Genomic DNA, 20,597 nt, shown 5'->3' with positions numbered 1-20,597 from the left:
TAGCTGAAGAGACTTCAATCAACAGCCCCGATCCTCCTTCTCTCTTCCCCTTCCCAGACCTTTAATGCTGTATTTCAGGCTGAGATGTCCTGATGCCTTCAAGAGGATTCTTTCAACAGTCAAATTTCTGTTCCTGAATGTACTGAAGTATGCAGCTGTATCTAAGAATGAGACGGCAATTTTGGGGTCCATTTTCCTAGGAACCCGCACATCTCTGGCACAGCAAGATGAGAAAGTGACGTGAGCAATCGGCAAAGGGAGAAAGACCTCAAAAAAATGTACCTTCTCTCTTAGATGCTATTTTGGTCAATCCTTCTCTCTCTGCTTATGACTAATAGTATTGGCTATTGAGGAGATAAGCAAGGAAGAAAGGCTTATATTTCACTCCTATTTTCCCATGGGGAGTTTGAGACTCTCCTTTGACAAACACATGAAAATATAAGCAGCCTAACTGACAAGCAGGGAAACCGGAGCCTTTGCTGCCCCAAATTTTCTTGACACAGAGAAAACAATTCTAATATGTGCGTCATCATAATTAACTTCACATAACCCTATGTGAAAGTATATTAAAAGGAAGGAGTTTTCACTGTATGATGGAATTTCTCAGCAGAGGCAGTTGTTTTTTCTCAAAGGTGTCTGATCATTGCTATACTGTTTTTTGGTAGAGATGGAGATGTTCTGCTGCGGTGGCAGGCTAGCAGCATGGAATGCATACCAAAAAACATCTGGCGATCCATTACTTTAAAAAATAAAATCTTAAATTTTCTCTTACGTATTAATAAACTATAAACCTATCTAAATTGTTATAAACCTCATTTTACACACCGATGGTTTCCAACTGAAAGAGAAGAAATGAGATGTGGTGAACAAGCTACTATGTGATAAACAAGCTACTTTTGCCATTTCTTCCATGCTGAAACACAAAGTGGGATTGATGTTGAATTGTGTATATCTGCTTTTCCCAAAAGTGAGAAACAAAAGTTATATATTGTTCCACGGCCAGTTTTTCCTCTGAAATTTGCTTTGGGCATGTGCATTCTAGCTTTGGTCCTTGATGTAGCCAGCAAATTTTTTGAAATATTTGGCTACAGATCTCTTACTGAAATGTGTGCACTGATATTGATGGAAATGTGAGCATGGAAAGCAGGTCTCTCTGGAAAAATTGATGTGTTACTGTCATTTACTGGAGAAGCAGAGAACTATGAAAAGGGTGTTTATGACTCTTGGTTATTTCCCAACATGTATTACTCAGAGCATTTATTTATGTCATGATATGAAATACTTTATGGTAAGAGCCTTGTCATGCATAGTTTTATACAAAGTATTAAAGCCGTCTCTGACCCTCAAGAGGTTAACCTAACAACCTTTTTTCCTTTGATTTTTGCAACTTGCACAAGAGTAGCCAATTTCTGTCTATTTTCACTGTCCAATTGGAGGCAATCATTTTAAATATTTTGTAGAAAACTAAAATGCTCTAAAGCTTGCATTTCTGTGGCCAGTATATTCACTTGTTTTTTTTCAGTGGTACAAATTATACTGGAGATGATGAACTAGTGACAACGTCCAGAGCCCAAATTATGTACCTGGAAAATGACGCAGGCCTTAATTACCCCAGGGTGTTACTGCTGATGCCATCAGTCATTTGTAGAACTAAGCTACTACACCTCATGTTTGCACGTCTCAAGCCATTTTTTTTTTTCTATTTGAATTTTTGTATTATAAAACAATGCTTTTCCTTCAGTTTGTTTACAATGACCTGATGATTCCCCCCTCCCCACTTTGGTCTTCATTCCTCCAACCCCAGTGGTGCAAATGACATTGTGACTTAACACGAAAGATAATCAACTAGGAGGAAGATATTTTTGTCCGAAAAACAGAAGTATCTTCTCTTGCCCCCCCCCCCCCCCCCAATTTCTTAAAGTTGAGAAAACGATTTATTGTCTTGCAATGATAAATGCGCGGTCATCACTCGCCTGCGTTGAATTCACATTACAATTATCTCCCAAGTATTTGAGGTTCTTTGATTACAAATAAAAGAACCGTCTTCCATTCTGTGTCCGAAGACTGCTCAAACTGCAGAGTACTTTTTCAGTGGGTAAAGGTAAGCAGCGTGACTCCTCTATGATGAATTTGGTCACAGGAGGACTTGGGAGGAGCAAAACCGTTTCTGCAAACCCATGTTTCCTTGATTTTCCTCTGGGAAAGAACTGTCCCTAAGCGTTTGCATAGCATAGCACTGTGTTGTGGGTTTTTTAAATATAGTCAGCAATTGCTTTTGTTTTGCCAAAGTCAAAACACAATTTCCATTCAACTGTAGTTCTCAGGCTTACTATATCTTGTGAAATGCGAGTTACTTCCAAGGGTGGAAGTACACTAGAAATTGAATTGCAAATTATTTTTTTTTGCTTTTATTTCCTTTCTTTCAAAAATGTATCTTTGGATTTATAAGGCTTCTTTGCCTACATTTGATTCACAAAAAGCCCAAAACAAGAGTCTCATTCATGCTTTGATGCACCACTTGGAGCGTGCCAGACATCACTTACATTTTGTTGTACTAAGGAAAGGAATACTTAGGATAAGATTATAGCATTGCATTTCTGTATTCACCGGTGTAACACGTGCTTCTGATAACTCCAGTAACAGCAGGGGTTAGAAAGAGCAAGCTGGGTGGGATCGCAGATGGGGGAAAGGGCACTTTATGGTGAACTGCCCCATTTTTGCTGCTGAATCAGTGTTTCTTTTTTTTATACACAGGTAGTGTGTAGGCGTGAAATTGCAGTAACACTGGCTTTTCTAATTGGCAGAATAAATCAGCTCTTAAAAGAGTAAACAATAAGAACAACACTATAATCAAGTTAGCATTCAAAACACAATGCAGATAACCAGAACCTAATTCCTGCAATCACGACTTTCCCCTAGTATTATTTTAAAGAATTAAAGTTGCAGAAAGAGAATCCTGTCTGTTGGATAACAGGATTAGCAGCGTATTACCTCATGAATTACGTGTTCTGGATTCGAGATCTGGAGTTCATACTTAAAGTGCTTCTGTGTATGATTACTGTCAAGTAGGTTGATTATTTTTTGTAAGCTGTGATTACAGAGCTGTAGTTCTTAACAATTTTATTACATAATGCAACGTGGAAGGCACCTTCAGAAAGTGCTTAGGCAGTGTAACTGGAAAGTTTCCGTGTCTGGGGAAAATGCTTTGTGATCGTTCTGTATGTTTTTGTGCTTTTTTGCTTTTGTTGTCTGTATATTGTTTCTCTAGTGTTTCACACTTCAATCTTGGGAGACTAAGGGTCTTCCTCAAAGTCAAACTCATTCTTAGTATGATTACAAGATACATATTTTTCTAATAATACTTTTGAAGTAACACTTAATGTCACTTGTTCCACTGCCACAAACTGGTAGGAATAAAACAATTATTTTGGTTACTTAAAATGTTCATAACCTGAGTTGAGAAGAAATAATGAAACAGTCTTCCTGTCTCAGCTTATTTCATAAGGTGGTCCATCCGGAGTGAAAAGGTTCTTTACAGTCTCATGTACCATGATAAGCTGCGAGTGTTACTAGGATTAAACACCTGCGCTACTGCATGTCTGCCTTTATTTTCCACGTGTCTAAATGACATTATCTTGAAGCGTATTTATTCTGGAAGGTTTAGAAAAGGCCACCTTTCACCCACTAGTATTGCTGATGACCCTGTTAATATAAAAGAGAAAGATGAATATCAGATAACGAAGTTTCCTGTCAGCAAAACTAAAGAATAGCACATATAAACACAACACATGAACAGCTGGAAAAGGACTGGAGTGTTATTAAGGATGTGGTTTCTGTCCTGGCTTGAAGAACCCTTAAGGGAAAAAAAAATTCTTGCTGGGGAATACTATATAAACTTGAAATAGTTCTGTAGCTGGCACCACCCCTTAGCAGTGGACTTTCTCTGATTTAGCCTTAAACGGTTTTACAGTGGGAAATTTTATAGTCTCCTAGTGCCCGTAAACAGGGAGGAACACTGGATTGGTCAGTATGATTGGTAAAGCAACTTACAATGTAAGGAAATTTCTTTTTACAATGTACTCATTATGTTGTAGAAAGAGCATACGAGCATCTTGCGCAGTTTCTGCCGTTGGGTGCATCAATTTCTCCACAATAATAAACTTCTAAACATCTTGTCAGTACTGATGTTGCATTTACTGTCATTTACTCACATCAGATCACCAAAACCCCTTGTTGGCGATGTTGTCTAACCATTTTTGTTTAAAGTGGAGTAATCCACTTCACTAGCACTTCATCGGCCGTAAGGGGAGAATCATTCTGTATCCTGGAGTTTCCTTTCTACTGAAGAAACGCAAGTACAGATTATTGCCTTGCAGAAAATCATTTGCTGTAAGAACTCATTTATAAACCAAGTGTCCACTGGTGCCAGTTTCACTGAAATTTGAGCCTGATTATTTAAATTCCTGAAGGCATTCTAAAACTTGGCAGATGAAACTGAAAATCCAGGGGTTTGTTTTCTGTTCTGTTGAACACCAAGACATTTGTGGTTTTTAAATAAGCTCTGTTGCCCTCAAGCTGCATTGGAGGTTGCATGGGCGAGCAGACCTTTTGTACAACACGCCTTTTTGAATGCTGCATGACTGCCTTTTTAATTGGAAGCAAGGGCTTTCTTCCTTAGTTGCCTTAATTAAAAGCAAAGTTTTCCACAGAATTGGCTGGTGTGTGTTCAGGCATGAACGTTGGTCAGAATCCTGCCAAATCAGGGTGTAATTATTTTCTGGAAGAAATCAGCATCTCCTCAGTTCTAAAATCTAAATATTTGGGTACCGGAGCATGTAAGAGTTTAAATTGTATAGCAATGGCACCTTAATTAGTAGTCTCTGCTAGATCCTAGAATCTTTTGACTATGTCTACTTATTAAACAGTTCTTTCCCTAGCATCTTATTTATGGATATACTCAGGTCTTTCTAAAAGATGTTTGGCAACTTAGATGATATTTCAGTATCTACAGCAATAAAAGCTAAGAAAAAGATACGCAAAAAACAGAGAATGTTTTTATTGTATGATAGAACCCAGGGATATTACTCTACAAATATAACACATCTTTCTTCACTTCTTTGCTTGGTTTTATTAATAGGTTATCAATATGGTAATATCCTGGAGTTAACAGCTGTTGGCATTGCATTAAGAGTGTCTGTAAAGTATTCTTCAAAAATAGGCTGTTTAACAGCCTCCAGGTACATTCGTCTGTTCCTCAGTTCCCTTTAGAGAGATATTCTCTCTCTCACTCAGTTGTCTGTGGAACTGAGAGGGTGACCGAGTATTTTGGGACCATCACGGCTAAGCACAGGTTTTATAGACTTGGCATATAAAGCTATGCCAAAAGCCTAGCACCTCTGAGTAAGAGTGAAGATTTTATTACTGTGGTATCCGAGTATAAAAAATAGGGATTTTTGTTTGTTCGCTTTGATCTTTTTGGGGGTGACTGGAAGTGCTGTGTAATGTATCTTCTCTATATTTCGAGAGAAGCCGCCCCATCCTTTTTGTTTAACCTGATAATTCTGCTTAAGTTGAGGATTCCTCAGGAAATGCAGTTGTGCTCTTGGAGATAGGTTGGGTTTTGGTTGTTTTTTTTTTTTTTCTGGGTAGTTGGGCTTATAAATGGAACGAGTCCTTGTCTCAAGAGTTACTCAGGTGGTTATACTTCCATGAATGCAGTCTTTGGGTTTTCTCAGGAACATTCAGGTCCTGAAATGTTCTTTCACTGGGATGTCAAAAAAATAAACAAACCTGTAATAACAAAAATAACTTTACTGTGACGATAAAAATTGAACAGATTATAGAGTTCTTCACTCTACTGTGATCTTCTCTTACTTTATAACAGTGCCAAATACATTCAGGTATCAGGAAACAGTAGACTGTCACAGTATTTAATTTTTATACTACCAGTTTAAAACTTGCCTGGAGGCAAGGTGACCTAAATGTATTTCTATATACGATAATTTTTGTGCGAAAAAAGAGAGGAAAAGGGGGCTAGGGGAGGCGCTCACAACTAAAATATCGGAGGCTTTAGGTAGGTTTTCACATTATAGAACCTTTATCGATGGGAAGTTATCGATACCTGTATTGATATATATATACTTTTAATTAGATTTGATTAAGGATGAAGACTTGTACAAATGTAAATGTAAATTAGATACAGGAATTACTGCCGAATATCAGATTGAAGTTTCTAAATAGTTGGAGTTGTTTAAAAGGGCTTGTCTTTGTTTCTATCAGTGATTGAACTATACCTTCAGACTGGTCAAGATGACTCCTCAAAATGAAAGAGAAACACCAGTTTGGGAGTGTAGTTACCATTTTTTTCAGAAAGAGATGTGCAGCTGTTCTTTCTCATGTCCTTTTAATCTCTTTAATACTATTTTTAACAATAATAAAACCCCTGGAGAATTCTTTCTGTAAGGGGTGCCAGTTGGGACCGCCATAAGAATTACAATTTGGAACCGGGACAAGAATAACTAACCTATTGTAATTATCGTACATTTATCTCACTTGCAGAATTGACACTCTGCTGATTCAATTCATGCAGAATTGTGTACATTTTACCCAGAACTCATGTAGTGTTGCTAAATGTCTCTTCCTTAAGAATTTTGTGTACTATAGCCAATATGATGTCTAACCCAAATTTTTGAGCAAGTCTATGAGATTGCTAGTAGCATCATCTTGCATCTTATAGATCAGCAGCGCATTTTCTTGCAGTTTTTTTAACTGGTTAGGAGGATGTTTAGTTACTGAAGTTATACTGCTTCGGAAAAGAACACGGCTGTAATATGACAACTGTAGCGTTTTAAAGCCTGAGGGTGAGAATTTCTGTCCTTGGGAGGAAAAAAAAGCAAATGTAATTTAATTTAAAGAGCGGGGTGAAATCTATGTTAGCCATTGGGCTAGTCGTGATTCCTCAGCAATTTTATATAAATATAACTGTGAGTTCAGTTGACTGACTCCTGATTTATCATATAGGAGAGAATAATTAAGATTTCTGGATGTTACACTTCTCAATATACTTTGTCAATTTCAAACTGCGAATCCATCTCAAAATTCTTAGAAAAAGGATTGTCTAGTTTTAGAAAGCTTTTTCAAATGGGAATAGTAATGGAATTATGCTGATGCTATTTGTATTTTTTTCTGCAGTGCTAATCCTCCATGTTAAATGATGCCATATGTTAAAAGCAAAATGAAAAAAACCACTTCTTGAAACATGAATTATGAATTAGTTCCATTTTTATATTTTCCTGCAGAAGAGGATAATTAAGCAAAGAGAATGAGTGCAGCTAACAGCATGCTGTGGTGTGCCGTATATTTTCAGGACCAGTGATGATTGTCATGCTCGTTTCCTGAGAAATCTTTCCAATCTCTGCTTTTCTGATATGTTCGTTGTTGTAGCTGAACAGTAGCATCTTAGCCTGCAGGCTCAGCATCAGAAAATAGGGCTTTTATGGCTAAAGACAATACTCTAATGCGCTGTGGTTCTTTTGTTTTCCAGAATCATCCAGCCATACAACAAGAACGATAATGGTAAGTATAGAGGAGATTATAGGTATTGATCTATCTATAGATATGATTCTTCCTATGAAAACAAAGCGGATATAGCAGTATCCTAAGCCATTGGCATGTTTTTTATAAAGTCTAGTATCACTGTAGAGATAAAATGAGTCTGTCTGCATCGTATTTCATGGGAAATCTTGGAAAAAATGTGAGGTTGAATAGCTTAAGAAGTAGCAGTGCTGTCAGTTTGAATAAGTGAAAAATCCAGTTACAATTTTGTATGTTATGTGTTTAAGTGATTTTTGATTATGTCAAATTAATGTTGATAAAATATCTCGTGTTCTGCGTGTATCAGGTGTCAGAACACATTTAAAGTTCAAAGCATACGCTGCGTAATTTCTTGCATCACATTCCTGTGAGGATGGTTTCCAACTTTACCTTGAGTTTGATAGTTTGGGTTTCAGAAACAGAGAAATGTTTAAATGGAGAGATACAGCTTCAAAAATGAGATTAAAAAGTTTTATGCATAAAAATATCATGGATTCAGTGTCTGCCTTGGGTTTTTATAGGGTGAGAAATTTTTTCAGTCTCTTTCTGTTTCAAACTCCTAATAAAAGTTAGATAAGGACTGAACAAAAATTCACATAAAGCAAACCTTTCTCTGACTGGGAATGATATTTGGGGGGAGGGCTATCCACTTTTGGAAAAAGACCAATTTTTGAGGCGAGTTTTGAAATTTTAGAATAAAACCCAACAAAACGTGATGTGAGCTTGTTTGTTTTCATTCCTACAGTTTTCAGGGTGTCCCTTCAAGTTTATTACCTCTTCTGTATGTACAGCATTTGTGGGACATGTAAATTCCCACACAGATACTTGATTCAACAGGGGACAAAGGGTAAATATAGTTCATTGCCTTTATCATCAATAGTCATTAATATCCGGTGCAAACGGGTAATAAATAGGTAAGGACTACAGATCACAAAATTTCAGAATAGTAGAGATACGTCTGGAAAAAGTGATGTTTTGGTTTTCTACTGGATGTGATGTAATCCTTGTTTGTCATGAATTTGGTTTAAATAGACCCATTTCAAAATAAGATGCTTAGTTATTCAAGAGTATTCCTCTGCTATAAAATTTTGGAAGGAATTGAAAAGTTTTTCAATATTTTTCCAATTCTGCATTGGTGTCGGGAAAAGAGCTAGAGGTTAATGCTGAAGTTGGTGAAAACTTCACTCTTCATTTCCCTTCATTTTTTTTCCTATTAATTTTACTCTGAAGATAACACATTTCATCAGTCTCTCTTTTCCATTAATGTATCAAAACAGCCCTAAAAAGTGACCCAAGGAAATGGGGGTTTTGCCTATATAAATGTGTCCTCACACCAAAACATGGTCAGACTTCAAAGAGATAAGAGAAAGGTTTTTAAATAACTCGAGTTCTTGAGGTTCCTGCGTTGTGAACCTCTCCAGACCTCTCTGCTGAACAACTCAGACTGCTCAGACTAAAGTTCTGCAGTCAGTGTGCGGTAATTGTCCATTGCACTTAAATAAATAAAAGTACAATTAAAAATAAGTATTCTGGTTAGTGTGAAAAGGTTATAGCAATATGTCCACTCTTCTCTGCAATTAAAGCATGACTGAATGTGCGATGGAAGATTTCTCACTCTCCAATGAGTAGGTAGAATATGTCAGTGAAGCCAGAAAATATACTATTGCTTGCATTAGAAACAGTATGAGATTATCTATTCAATACAGACACAGTAAAGCAATACTGATGAGATCCATTTTTGAATGACTACTGCAATAAATAATTACTCTGAAATAAAGTCCCCTTTTTCTGACTGATTATGGTTAATATTGTAACAGATAAAAAGTTAAAGCAGGATCTTTAGTCAATCAGAAAGTGAGAGGTATAGCAGCAAATCTGTGTACTGCCTTGGATGCTTTGGTGTAAAAAAGCTTTTGTCTTACCAAGGCGAAGTATTTGAACTCCTTTTAAGTTGCATTTATGGATGGTGAATTCTCTCTGAAGATTCAGATTTATGTTAAAGCCAATGAGGAATAGAGTATACTTTGCTAAGGAAAAAGAAGTGCAGTTTTTCTGAGAACATTACAAGAATTCTTCTTCTGTATTTAAATACAGTGATATCTCCCTATTTTTTGTTTCAGATTCTTGTTCGTAAAAATAAAAAACTATAAAAATTTTAAGGGCCTGGGGAGGGAGGGAAGGAGGGAAGGGATCTTCTGTGTTTTAACCGTAAAACAAATTTCCTCTTATTCTGTGGATAGACACCTAGGTTAGTCTTTCATTACTGATTTCTATAAATACATATTTACTTAAAAATGCTGCTTTTAAAGACATGGTTTATTCAGCTTTTGTGTAACTTCAATGAAATACAGAGGCTATAAACATTGTAGTATTTTAGCCCAGATGCTTTGGAAAGTCAACTGTTGTCTTTTTTTTTCTTTTTTTTTTTTCCCCCTCCCCTTGCACAGAAAAGTCATTGACTTGGATTTTCAGCATTACATCTATTCTAGGTGTTTTGTGAAAGGTTTGATAACAAATCAGGAGGTTCAAAAGTAATAATTGTGTTGGCAATTTGGTTAATTTCTTGTATATCATCTGTTGTGTGAAGATGATTTTATTTTTTTAATAGCCTTCGGGTTTCTTGAATGAAATTCTATACCCAAAATGAATGTGTGCCTGCATGCTAGCATCAATGTTTGCGACGCCATGCTGTGTGGAGGCTGTGTTTTGTAATTTTTGCATTCATCTCAAATTTCCATGAATAAGTAAACTAAACCAGCCCCAAGCCTTGATGCGTATTAGAGGTATAATGCTAATGCCTTTGCAAATAAGAACACTTCAGGTGTGGCAAAAGAGAATCAATACCTGATTTAAACTTAACTTAATTCCACACTTGTTTTACACTATATCCTGTATAATTAGGTCAAATATATTGAACCAATTAATATAGATTATTACCAACCATCTGAGCATGCCTGATTTCTTCTAGTGTTTTTTTTTCTCCATGTAGCAAGCTTCTTTTGCTCTGTTTGATTTGATTTGATTTGATTTGTTGTTTAAAGATGCAGCAAGAATTTTAAAAATGCTAATTGAAGGCAATGGGATTTTTTTTCCTTTTTGAAAGGATGAGGAAAAATGTAAGAGATCGTACATTCAAGTCCACTTAGGAATTTATGATAATCAAGTTAAACATTCTTTCAGTCACAGCATAAACATTCACCATTAGTTTTTATAATTACAATGCCTGTTGGTATTATGTATTTATTTCAAAGCTGGATGTCTTTTCAGAATCTTCAGTGGCTCTCAATGGATAAATGCTCAGCCATTTATATCCCAGTAGAAGTTGAGAAACATAGACAGGAACCTCCACTGTGATTTGGGATCTGAGTCCCATTTCTGAATTTGTACAGGATTCCTCTCTGACTTTCAACATGCATCTTAATATCCTTGTGCTTGAAATTTCTCTGGGAGCCAGTGAGGATAGGAGATTTACCCCCTGTAATAGAGATGCTGTCTTAAGTTGCCACTTTAATATAAAGTGTTCGGATTATCTTTGTAGATGTTTTTGGAATAGTAACCAAACGTTGTTGGACTGGTAGCTGCCCGTACAGCACATATCATGTGTCTAGTGATGCTATACAGCTAATTCCTCTGTTTCTCTGACATAGCAAAGCCTTATGCTTAGTGCACCTTGTATTGAAAGACCTGGATTTACAGTTAAGCAACTGATTGATTGAATTAGTAGCCGATTGAATGAGTGCTGCTGCTTCCAGAAGATTTAGCAGAGAGAAACACATTCTTACGTAGCTTCTTCATGAAAGGGACTGTTGCGTTCATTGACCATTGGAGGTGTCTCAGTTGCTCACTGGGAAATGAACGTTTGTGTATGCAAATGGGAAATTCATGCCCCGCCAGGTGAGTTTTGATTAGCAGCACTTGCAAGCAGCTCTCAAAAATCGAGCTGTGCACCAGCCTGTGAGAGAAGTACCTGAGAATGGTGCCCCCAGAGAAATGTTTTAGCAGGGGATGGGTGAAGCTGTGAAGACATCGTAGGAAAAGGTCTTCCCATAAACTCCTCCGTGTTGAAGACCTTGAAAAGATTGCCTTTGGTCTCAGAAATCTCTGAGGATGTGTTCAGTCTGCAGCATGGAGACCTCCTGTTCAGCAGGTGAAACTCCTCCCAGACAGCTCTGTGCTGACTTAAATATTTGTGTTCTTTATTGGGTGTAACATTGCCTGAACCAGAGCTCCCTTAGCCTTGCGACATTTTTCTTTCAATTGCACTCCAAGATAGGTTTTCTCATGATGTCTTTTGGGCATGGAACAATTTTGTCCTAGAGGTACAAGAGATCTCGATGAACGTACCCAGACTGAGATGAGGAAAAACTTGGGAGAAAGGAGTCACTCGGCATGGAGGAGGATGTGTCCAACATGCAGTTAGCAAACTCTGGGTAAAGCTCCTGCTGCTCAGGTGCTGCTCTGTGATCTGCCACTGGTATGTGGACTCATAATACCAGTGGTTTTCTTGCAGAATGACAGCACAGCTTATTAGTGATGTACGCAGTCAAAAATCAAAATGCCAGCTGCTAATTGCACATGGCAGTGTTATGATGAAATTATTGGAGCTTTCTGCATGCAAGGTTTTTTGATTGAGTAGGGCTTCTGTGGTGGTACAGGTAGTATTCCTGAGGCTTTCATAACCTTCCTAGCATAACTGTGTGCTGGGGGCGGGGGGAAGATAAAAAATAAACAAACCCCAAAACTTTTAACAAGTACTTTGAAAGTTCATTTTGCTCTTGGTGTTGATATTAGTATGACAGTGGCATTGAAAGCTCATTTTTATACACAGTGGTAAATATATTTTTTGAGAGGAACTAATGAACTGATTTTCTACTCCTAAATTGTTTGAGAACTTCAATTGTTTTGATTTAACTAGAAATTAAAGATAATGTGGTCCCTAGCACACAGACTGGAGAACAATGGTCTTATTTTCTCTTGTTCTTAAGTGAAATGTAATTAATTTCTTCAAATAGCTTGAAAGGATTGGGGGAGAAGTGAAATAAAAGAGCAAATTCTAACCAATATTGATGCAACAGAAAAGAGATTGTATTGTAACCCTTGCACTATTTTCTGTAATGTTATATCTTGCCTGGAATAAGAGTTAGGGTCTAATAAAAGTAGACAAAGCAGAAGTTCAGAACTAGTAACAACATCCGTCTCTGCCAGGGTAAAAAGCATTATGAAAAACCACATACTTTTTCCATGGGGCTTAACTGTTATTCAGAGTTTATGCCATAGGAAATGCACTTTTTGTACCTTGTACGTTTCCTGAACATTTTTTGCCTGTGCATGTTGTTTTGAGTAAAGGAAACCATTCAGTGGTATATTAGAAAGGAGCCTGTGAAAAGATACAAACCATTATATTTGATAACTTAAAACCATTTGTGACTGGGGAAGCACAGCAAAAAATTGCCCTTTAAGCCCTTGAGTGTTCCTCTGTAACGTACGGCAATGCCCATTGCCAGATAAAAATAACTAGTTTGGAGGTACTGTGAAATTTGATGTATGGCAGCATTTTCCACGTATGAATTCTTACTCACTTTTTGAGCACTATCCACTTTGTACACTAACAGATCATCAGTTAAATACTTTCATGAATTTCTAATTTCATCCAAACTATGTATTTTATCCTGAATTTATTCTAAATAACAGCTGAATTACTTCCAGTAGCATGTCCTTTACTTCTTCCTCTCCACCAAAGCCAACATGAAAAAATATGTGAAAACCAAACTTCAGTCTAGACACCGAATTAAAAAATGGAAAAATTTAGGCAAATATTTAGATGGACTACAAAGATAGATTTACAGCCTAACTATGTGCAACAGCAACTAAATTCACCATAAGCCTTACCTCTTTCTAAGACAAAGGAAAATAGTTTAGCTCTAAGAAAGAGTTATCTGTATTTGAGAGAGACTCGCTCAAATCTGATGTCTTGTTGCTCTTTTTGTTCTTGTTTGGTTTTGTTACATCAGATCTAAGGAATCCTAGAGGCGATTATTCAGTTATTTGCACAAATAATGAGCGCTGGAATTCTTTGTTGAATGCATAAAATTTGTCCTACTGGAGGGAGCAAATGGTATGAATTGGGGTATGTTAAAAGTTGTGGCATAATGTGAATATAATACATTGAATATGAGTGTCAGAATTGTGCAGAAGAAATGAGGCCATTGTTTATTATTTTTGGCTGTTGTATTTTTATGACATGATTTGAGATCAGTTTTGTGTTCTGTTCTGCCAGTCTTTGTGGATGTTACCAGCCCTTCCTTACTCAGTGTCTGTGGAATCGGTCCCCTAATTAGAGGTTACTCCCATGAATGTGCAGAATTTTGCGCGTTTTAGGAATATTACAAAAATGCTATCAGTAATGAGGAATACTTGTATTATTTCACCAAGAAATAGTACTTCTTCCTATGAAAACATGATGCTGAATCCTTGTGAGATAAAGTAAGCAAAACTTTCATGTTTGTATAATGTCTTCTAACATGTCTGTTTTAATCGAAGTGTTGTTATTTAGTCCTTCTGATAATCGATCATGTGGCAAACAAGACTGTTATTTCCAAAATTAATATATTTGTCATGGGATATTCTTCCAAAATGTTACCTAGAGACTATATAGAAAATATTATTCTTACTCTCTCCTTGTCATGTATGAGATGACAGCTTCTCTCATTAGATCTGAGTACTTGCTCTCTTGTTGCACAATTATTCCAGGTAAAGGTTTAGTGAAAAATGAATGCACTGTTTAAGGTTATCTGTATTAAAATGAAGGCAGACATGTTGCAGTCAGCTCTAATATATAATGACTGGTGAGTGAATCTAAGAACCGTGGCACCAGCAAGGTGATATAAACCTGTGTTACTCTGCTTCCATTTAGGTTAGCAGCACGTGTCTTATACAGTGGTGTTTATTTAAAAAGACAGACAGAGAGAGTAAGGACCTGTGAAGTGAGAAGTATAGATTTTTTAAAAATCAGATTAATGCCATACTTGGATGAAGAAACAAGTCTCTCATCTCATTGGTTGAGATATTGGGGTTTTGCTCAGAAAATGTGAATTCTCTCCTAAAGTCAGCAGGTTTCTGTTGTGGAACTGCTTAGTTCATGGCATTGATTCATGCCTCAATTTCTCTTTGTATAAAATGACATTGGCAACAGATAATTTAGTTTTTAAAGAGCTTTCAGAGCTGTGTATAAAACATATCAATGCACACAGGGTGTTATCTGACCCCCCAGGTACTTATTGAAGAAGACTAGCTGGTTTTTGAGAAGGGTGCTGTGTGTAGGCACCTTCCCTTTACAGAAGAATTAGTTAACAGAATTATGCTTATTCTCAGGCAAATATCTTTCCCATTTTTTGTTATGATTTCAGCATGCTGCTCCCCATGTTCATATGACTAATGGTAAGGCCTTGCAAGCCAGTGCAAGTGCCATTAAGACAAGCACCATTCCAGTGATCAAGAGACAGAGGCAAAATTGGCTTGATGCTTCAGATGATGGTTTCTTTATAGCTACAGAAGAGACCAGGTAAGAGAAATGAGATCTAAGCAGGGAACGAGGCTTCACTGCATACGTGTTATTGATCCACTATTTGAATAAGTTTTTGTCATTATTATTTGAGGTTGCGTTACAGTGAAGAGCAATGTTACATCAAAACTTTGCATCTCTTGCATACTAGTATTATCAGTATTTCACTAATAAGACTAATAAGACTTATTCAGGGCTACTTCTCTGTGGCAAAGATTAGACCTTTTTAATTGTTACTAATTGTAGTTCATATACAACGAAGTTTAAGGCACCTCTGATCATTCCCCAAAATGTAAATGCATCCACAATGTAGGTTATATTCTAAAATTTTCAGAACTTGAAAAATATGTAGCACACAATAGAGAAATATAGAGCAGATAGCATCCTTTCCAGGCTAGAAATTGATTTCCTTTAAAAGCAACCAGGACGATCATCTTTTTCAGTCTTTCATTTACAGATGAGTTGGTAAAATTTAATGAGCTTTTGCTTTTCCCAGTAGAGCTTGATATCACAGAAGAGTCACTAGTTTTCTGAAGGCTCCTCTGTTCTTTTCTTCCCCTGTTAAGATCTGGCCATTCCCTGACTTAATTCAGACTGAGACAAGAAGTTACAGTCTATTTTTGTAAGCTGTGGTTGCTGGGCCTGTTATTTAAAAACCTTTAAAATCTTGCTTAAGCAAGGACATTATTATGGCAAGTAACATCAGGCTGCTCGTCACTTCTGTGATTATTTCACGAGCCTAGAAAAGCTGGTAGTTGAACAAAAATGTAAATAATAAAATGAGGGAAGAGAAAGAACATATCTAAATACAGAGCTAACCAAGGAAAATGTGCATATTTAGTCCCGTTTATGGTAGATTCAGCTAGGGAAGTCAAAATACTAGTACGTGACAATTTGGTGCTTATTTCAAAATCCATTAAATACGGCACTTCATTTTTCTTTTGTATGAGGAATGCAACAATTCAGAGAGCACGGTAGGAGGATGGTGAGCTCTTAGGTTTCTGATATCTAGCCCAGATTGATAGCATTCACTATTTTGAGAGTTGTTTGATGCAAAGAGCTTAGTAGTATCAGACTAATCCCTAGTGATTATACCCTCAAAGTGAGACTGGTAACCTAAAACACTGGTTTAGAAGTTTTAGAATTTTCAAAATTTTTTTCAATTATTACAGAGAAGCGCCTGTCAAAGGATGAGATGAGTCCTACACTGACAGTGTTTGTCTCTCCCTACTGACCTCAGAGTAGCCCAGACAACTGGCCTAGACTAGATGTTTAAATTCTAGGTGATCGAACTATGGTGAGATGAATCCTGCCTTTGCAAAACACTTGTCCATGATATCCCTGCCTGTTCCAATCCTAGGAAATTCCTCTCCCCACTCCCATGGCTGCGGACACCATACCCAGGCCAGGCAGCAAGGCAGAATTTGCACTGTCTCCCCCTCCGCACCCATGGTGGTGGTAAAGAAGGGGCTTAGTCCTCAGGACTCTGCGTCTGCTGCTCTTTTCCAAATCATTAGGAGTTTAACGAGCAACATTTGAAATCTCCTGGTATGGGGAACATAGGGCGGTTAGACCTCATTGATACTCCCTCAAACAAGGAGGCGCCTGAAAATGTTGTGCTGCATCACTCTGACCGGTGCTGAAGAAGCAGAGCAGGGAATGCTCGAGGACTGGCGTGGGTTGAGCCCCCCCAGTACAGCTCTTCCCAGTCTGACCAGAGCTAACGCTGTAGGTTCAGTGCCAGTACATATGCATGCACCTTCCTTCTGTGCTAGCAACACACAAGGAGTAATAGTGCCTCACTCACATTAATCTTCAAAACTATAACTAATAGGAGACAGCAAGATTTTATCCTTTGAAACTCCGTTTCACATAAGATCTGTTCCTTCTCTCTCACAGAGCTTTTCCTTTTTTGTTTTTTTTTCCCCCCCTGTCCCCATCCCATCCCCATTGATTCCTTCCCTACCTCAGATGTGCTTTCTCCTTTCTAACTTTTTCCTTTGATCCTTTGATTCCCTTCACCTTTACTCCAAGATTATTTAGAAGAGATGGTGTAGCTCATTCTCCTCTTGGCTCTCACTTGCCTCCGGCCTTTACAGCTTGAAGCAGAAAGCACTGCCTGGTTCCGCTGCTAGGAATGCACTGATGCCCAAGACAACAATTAAATGCTCTGCTCTTTGGGGGAAGAAGGGGGAAGAGTGAATGGACACTAGTCCCTGACAGCCAGCCTGTCCTGTGATAGGAGTTCATGTAGCTGAGCACAGCCATGACACAGTTGAATGCAATATAATTGCAATGGGAAGAGATATCTAGGGAGGAGACATTTGTGAAAAAGCAGCAAACAATTTATCCAGTCCTGCCATAGAATGAAAAAAAAAAAAAAAAAATCAGTTGCCAGTTTGCAGCCATTAGGTGTTTAAATATGTTCTGAACACTCAGCTCAGAAATAATCGTCCCATTTGAATCAAGGTAACAACTCATTCTTTAGGGCACTTGTTTTGTGCTGCATCAGGATCTGTTCTGTTTTATCATGTGTATTTGTTCATTAAAAATACATGCAAGACAGACACATAGAATTGTAGAATCATAGAATAATTTGGGTTGGAAGGGACCTCTAAAGGTCATCTAGTCCAACCCTCCTGCAATGAGCAGGGGCATCTTCAACTAGATCAGGTTGCTCAGAGCCCCGTCCAACCTGACCTTGAATGTTTCCAGGGATGGGGCATCCACCACCTCTCTGGGCAACCTGTGCCAGTGTTTCACCACCCTCAGCGTAAAAAATTTCTTCCTTATATCTAGTCTAAATCTAACCCCCTTTAGTTTAAAGCCATTCCCCCTTGTCCTGTCGCAACAGGCCCTGCTAAACAGTCTGTCCCCATCTTTCTTACAAGCCCCCTTTAAGTACTGATAGGCTGCAATAAGGTCTCCCTGAAGCCTTCTCTTCTCTAGGCTGAACGACCCCAACTCTCTCAGCCTGTCTTCATAGGAGAGGTGTTCCATCCCTCTGATCATTTTTGTGACCCTCCTCTGGACCCGCTCCAACAGGTCCGTGTCTTTCTTATGCTGAGGGCTCCAGAGCTGGACGCAGCACTCCAGGTGGGGTCTCACCAGAGCAGAGTAGAGGGGCAGAATCACCTCCCTCCACCTGCTGGCCACGCTTCTTTGGATGCAGCCCAGGGTACTATTGGCCTTCTGGGCTGCGAGCGCACATTGCTGGCTCATGTCCAGCTTTTCATCCACCAGTCCCCCCAAGTCCTTCTCGGCAGGGCTGCTCTCAATCCTTTCATCCCCCAGCCTGTATTGATACCGGGGGTTGCCCCGACACATGCAATTTACAGCAAAAGGAAAAATATTTTTCAGTATAATTACAGCCTGCAAAAGGGAAAATATTTTTCAGTATAATGTTTTTTTGCAACAGTCCATAACAATTTTCATTTCTCCATCGTAAGACATTTTTGTTTGTGCAGTGAATTAAGGCTTAAGATGCATATTTCTATAAAACATCAAGCAGGGAGTCTAGAGGGTAAATTTTCTCAGACATTTAGCTAAAAAAAATTATACTACAATAGTTGGTTGAGAAAAAAAATGTAATATTGCTGCTAAACTAAATAAGGTGCCAGTGGATTTTATGCTAAGACGAAGATGCGAAACATGAGCATTCTAATTTTTATTATCTATCAATAGATAAGATGAATATATGTATTTATGCCTATAGATCCATTTTAGAAGATATTTTAAAAGAAATTATCATCCTTCCCCCTCTGAATTTAAGCACCAATCATATTTCTGTAAAGTTAAATATTGTATATCCAGCTCCTCACAGAGTCTGGACATTTGTAGTGATGAATTAGGGGAGCTAAATATTCAGAGCAGTGAAAATAATTGTAGAAATTATGTATCATCTAAGCTTTCCAAGGTAACCCTTGGAGTTACTCTAGAATTTCAGAGCAATGCCCTTCACTCTTCACTCAGGCCACAGTTCAACAGTGCCTGCAGGTATGCTTAAAATTTAGTGTGAGCATATGTATCATTGAAAGAAAAAGACTGGAGCTTACATCTGAAGTTCAACGTATTTCAGGTGCTGATCTGCTCTTCAGAGTAGAACAGGAATGTACTTTATATGAGTTGTAATGTGCATCCTCATACATTTCAGGTTTTTGGTGTGGTTTTTTTGAAGCTGTAGTTATTTGAAAGCAGTTTCCTCCCCTGTTGTGTATCAGTATCTGCACATCTGGGGGAAAATGCCAGCATAATTCCCATTTGTATTCCACTCTTTCCAAGCCCAGAGGCCTCTGCAAAGCTGGGCTGCACATTAGCCCGGTGCTGAGCCCCAGTCATTACAGCCCCTGGCCAGCTTGGGGAAGGGACAGAGTGAGTTTGCATTTGCCTGTATATTAATGCCATGAATGAATCGCCCATATGAATTTCTTGATTGAGCTATATCTATATATAGAGATCCCCTTCCCGAATACCTATCAGCATGCTCAGTGAATTTTGCCAATAAATATAGAGGTCCCCAGTTTTGCTATTTCATCTGTGGTGACAGGCTGCGCCCTCCATTCAAAAACCTTCCTGATGCCTGTGTGAGTCCAGCTCACTTGGGATTTCCACACCTCTGTTCAGTCACAGGCTCAAAGCAGGGATTAATCTAGGCAGAAAACCAGGTACAGTTCAAGAACACTTACCTTCGCATTACATCATAATTTTATGTTGACCTTTGCTGGATTTAACCTTTTTGTATTTTCCTTTATTCTTACCCTTTTTGAATGAAAAAGGAATTCTCATTCCCTACTGCAAAATAACTTGCTCAAGATTTTATTCTAAAGTGCAAATCTGTTTACACAATTCATTGAAAAATCACTCTTTAAAGAGCCTTACATTTATCACTACTCACCAAGGGAGACTCCTTATTTCTTTTTAATATACTTAGATATTAGCTGCTAGGATTCTCCCAGCACTAGGTGCATGCTTTAGGATCAACCAAAAGTCTCATAACTATAAAAGAATTTTATTCCGGACATTGTACTAAATCACCTTCATTATAAGGAAGCTTTTGGGGGTTTATTCCCCTTTTGTTGACTGGTTGTAATGTGGATTCTTTTGTGGGCCCTGTTAGAGGTTAATGCAGAAAATGACTATTTGTGTGAAATTAAATTCGTTATACTGAATCACCATTCTGGGAGTTAAATAATGGTGGGAAAAAATGGGAAAATTCATATTATGGTCTCCAGAAGTTTAATAAAAACATAATATATCAGCTTAATATCTGTTGAATTATATAAGACATAATCTGTGAATAAAATGAGTAATATATCTGTTGGATGTCAAGGGAAATGTATCTGTTGATTAAAACTTTTCTTACCAACTCTAGGTATGCAGCGTGCATGCAGTTCCTATACACATGCTCTATCCATAACAGAACGCACGTGCATGCTCGTGATCA

General features: G+C 37.9%; 1 protein-coding gene across 3 annotated transcripts in view; it reads left to right on the top strand.

Annotated features, from left to right (window-relative positions):
* Positions 1 to 20,597, top strand: part of MTA3 (metastasis associated 1 family member 3) — a 145,362-nt gene that overhangs the window by 106,773 nt on the left and 17,992 nt on the right. For 2 of the 3 annotated variants that reach the window (XM_076334458.1, XM_076334459.1), the window contains exons 17-18: positions 7,544 to 7,575; positions 15,000 to 15,154. In XM_076334458.1, coding sequence (XP_076190573.1) covers positions 7,544 to 7,575; positions 15,000 to 15,154 — 187 coding nt within the window. The remainder of the gene's footprint in view (positions 1 to 7,543; positions 7,576 to 14,999; positions 15,155 to 20,597) is intronic. The other variant, XM_076334460.1, reaches the window with a different exon arrangement.

The sequence above is a fragment of the Aptenodytes patagonicus genome, chromosome 3 (assembly GCF_965638725.1).
Source record: "Aptenodytes patagonicus chromosome 3, bAptPat1.pri.cur, whole genome shotgun sequence".
Taxonomy (NCBI): domain Eukaryota; kingdom Metazoa; phylum Chordata; class Aves; order Sphenisciformes; family Spheniscidae; genus Aptenodytes; species Aptenodytes patagonicus.
Note: the sequence above shows the minus strand (reverse complement) of the source record. Positions and strands in the feature narration are given on the sequence as shown.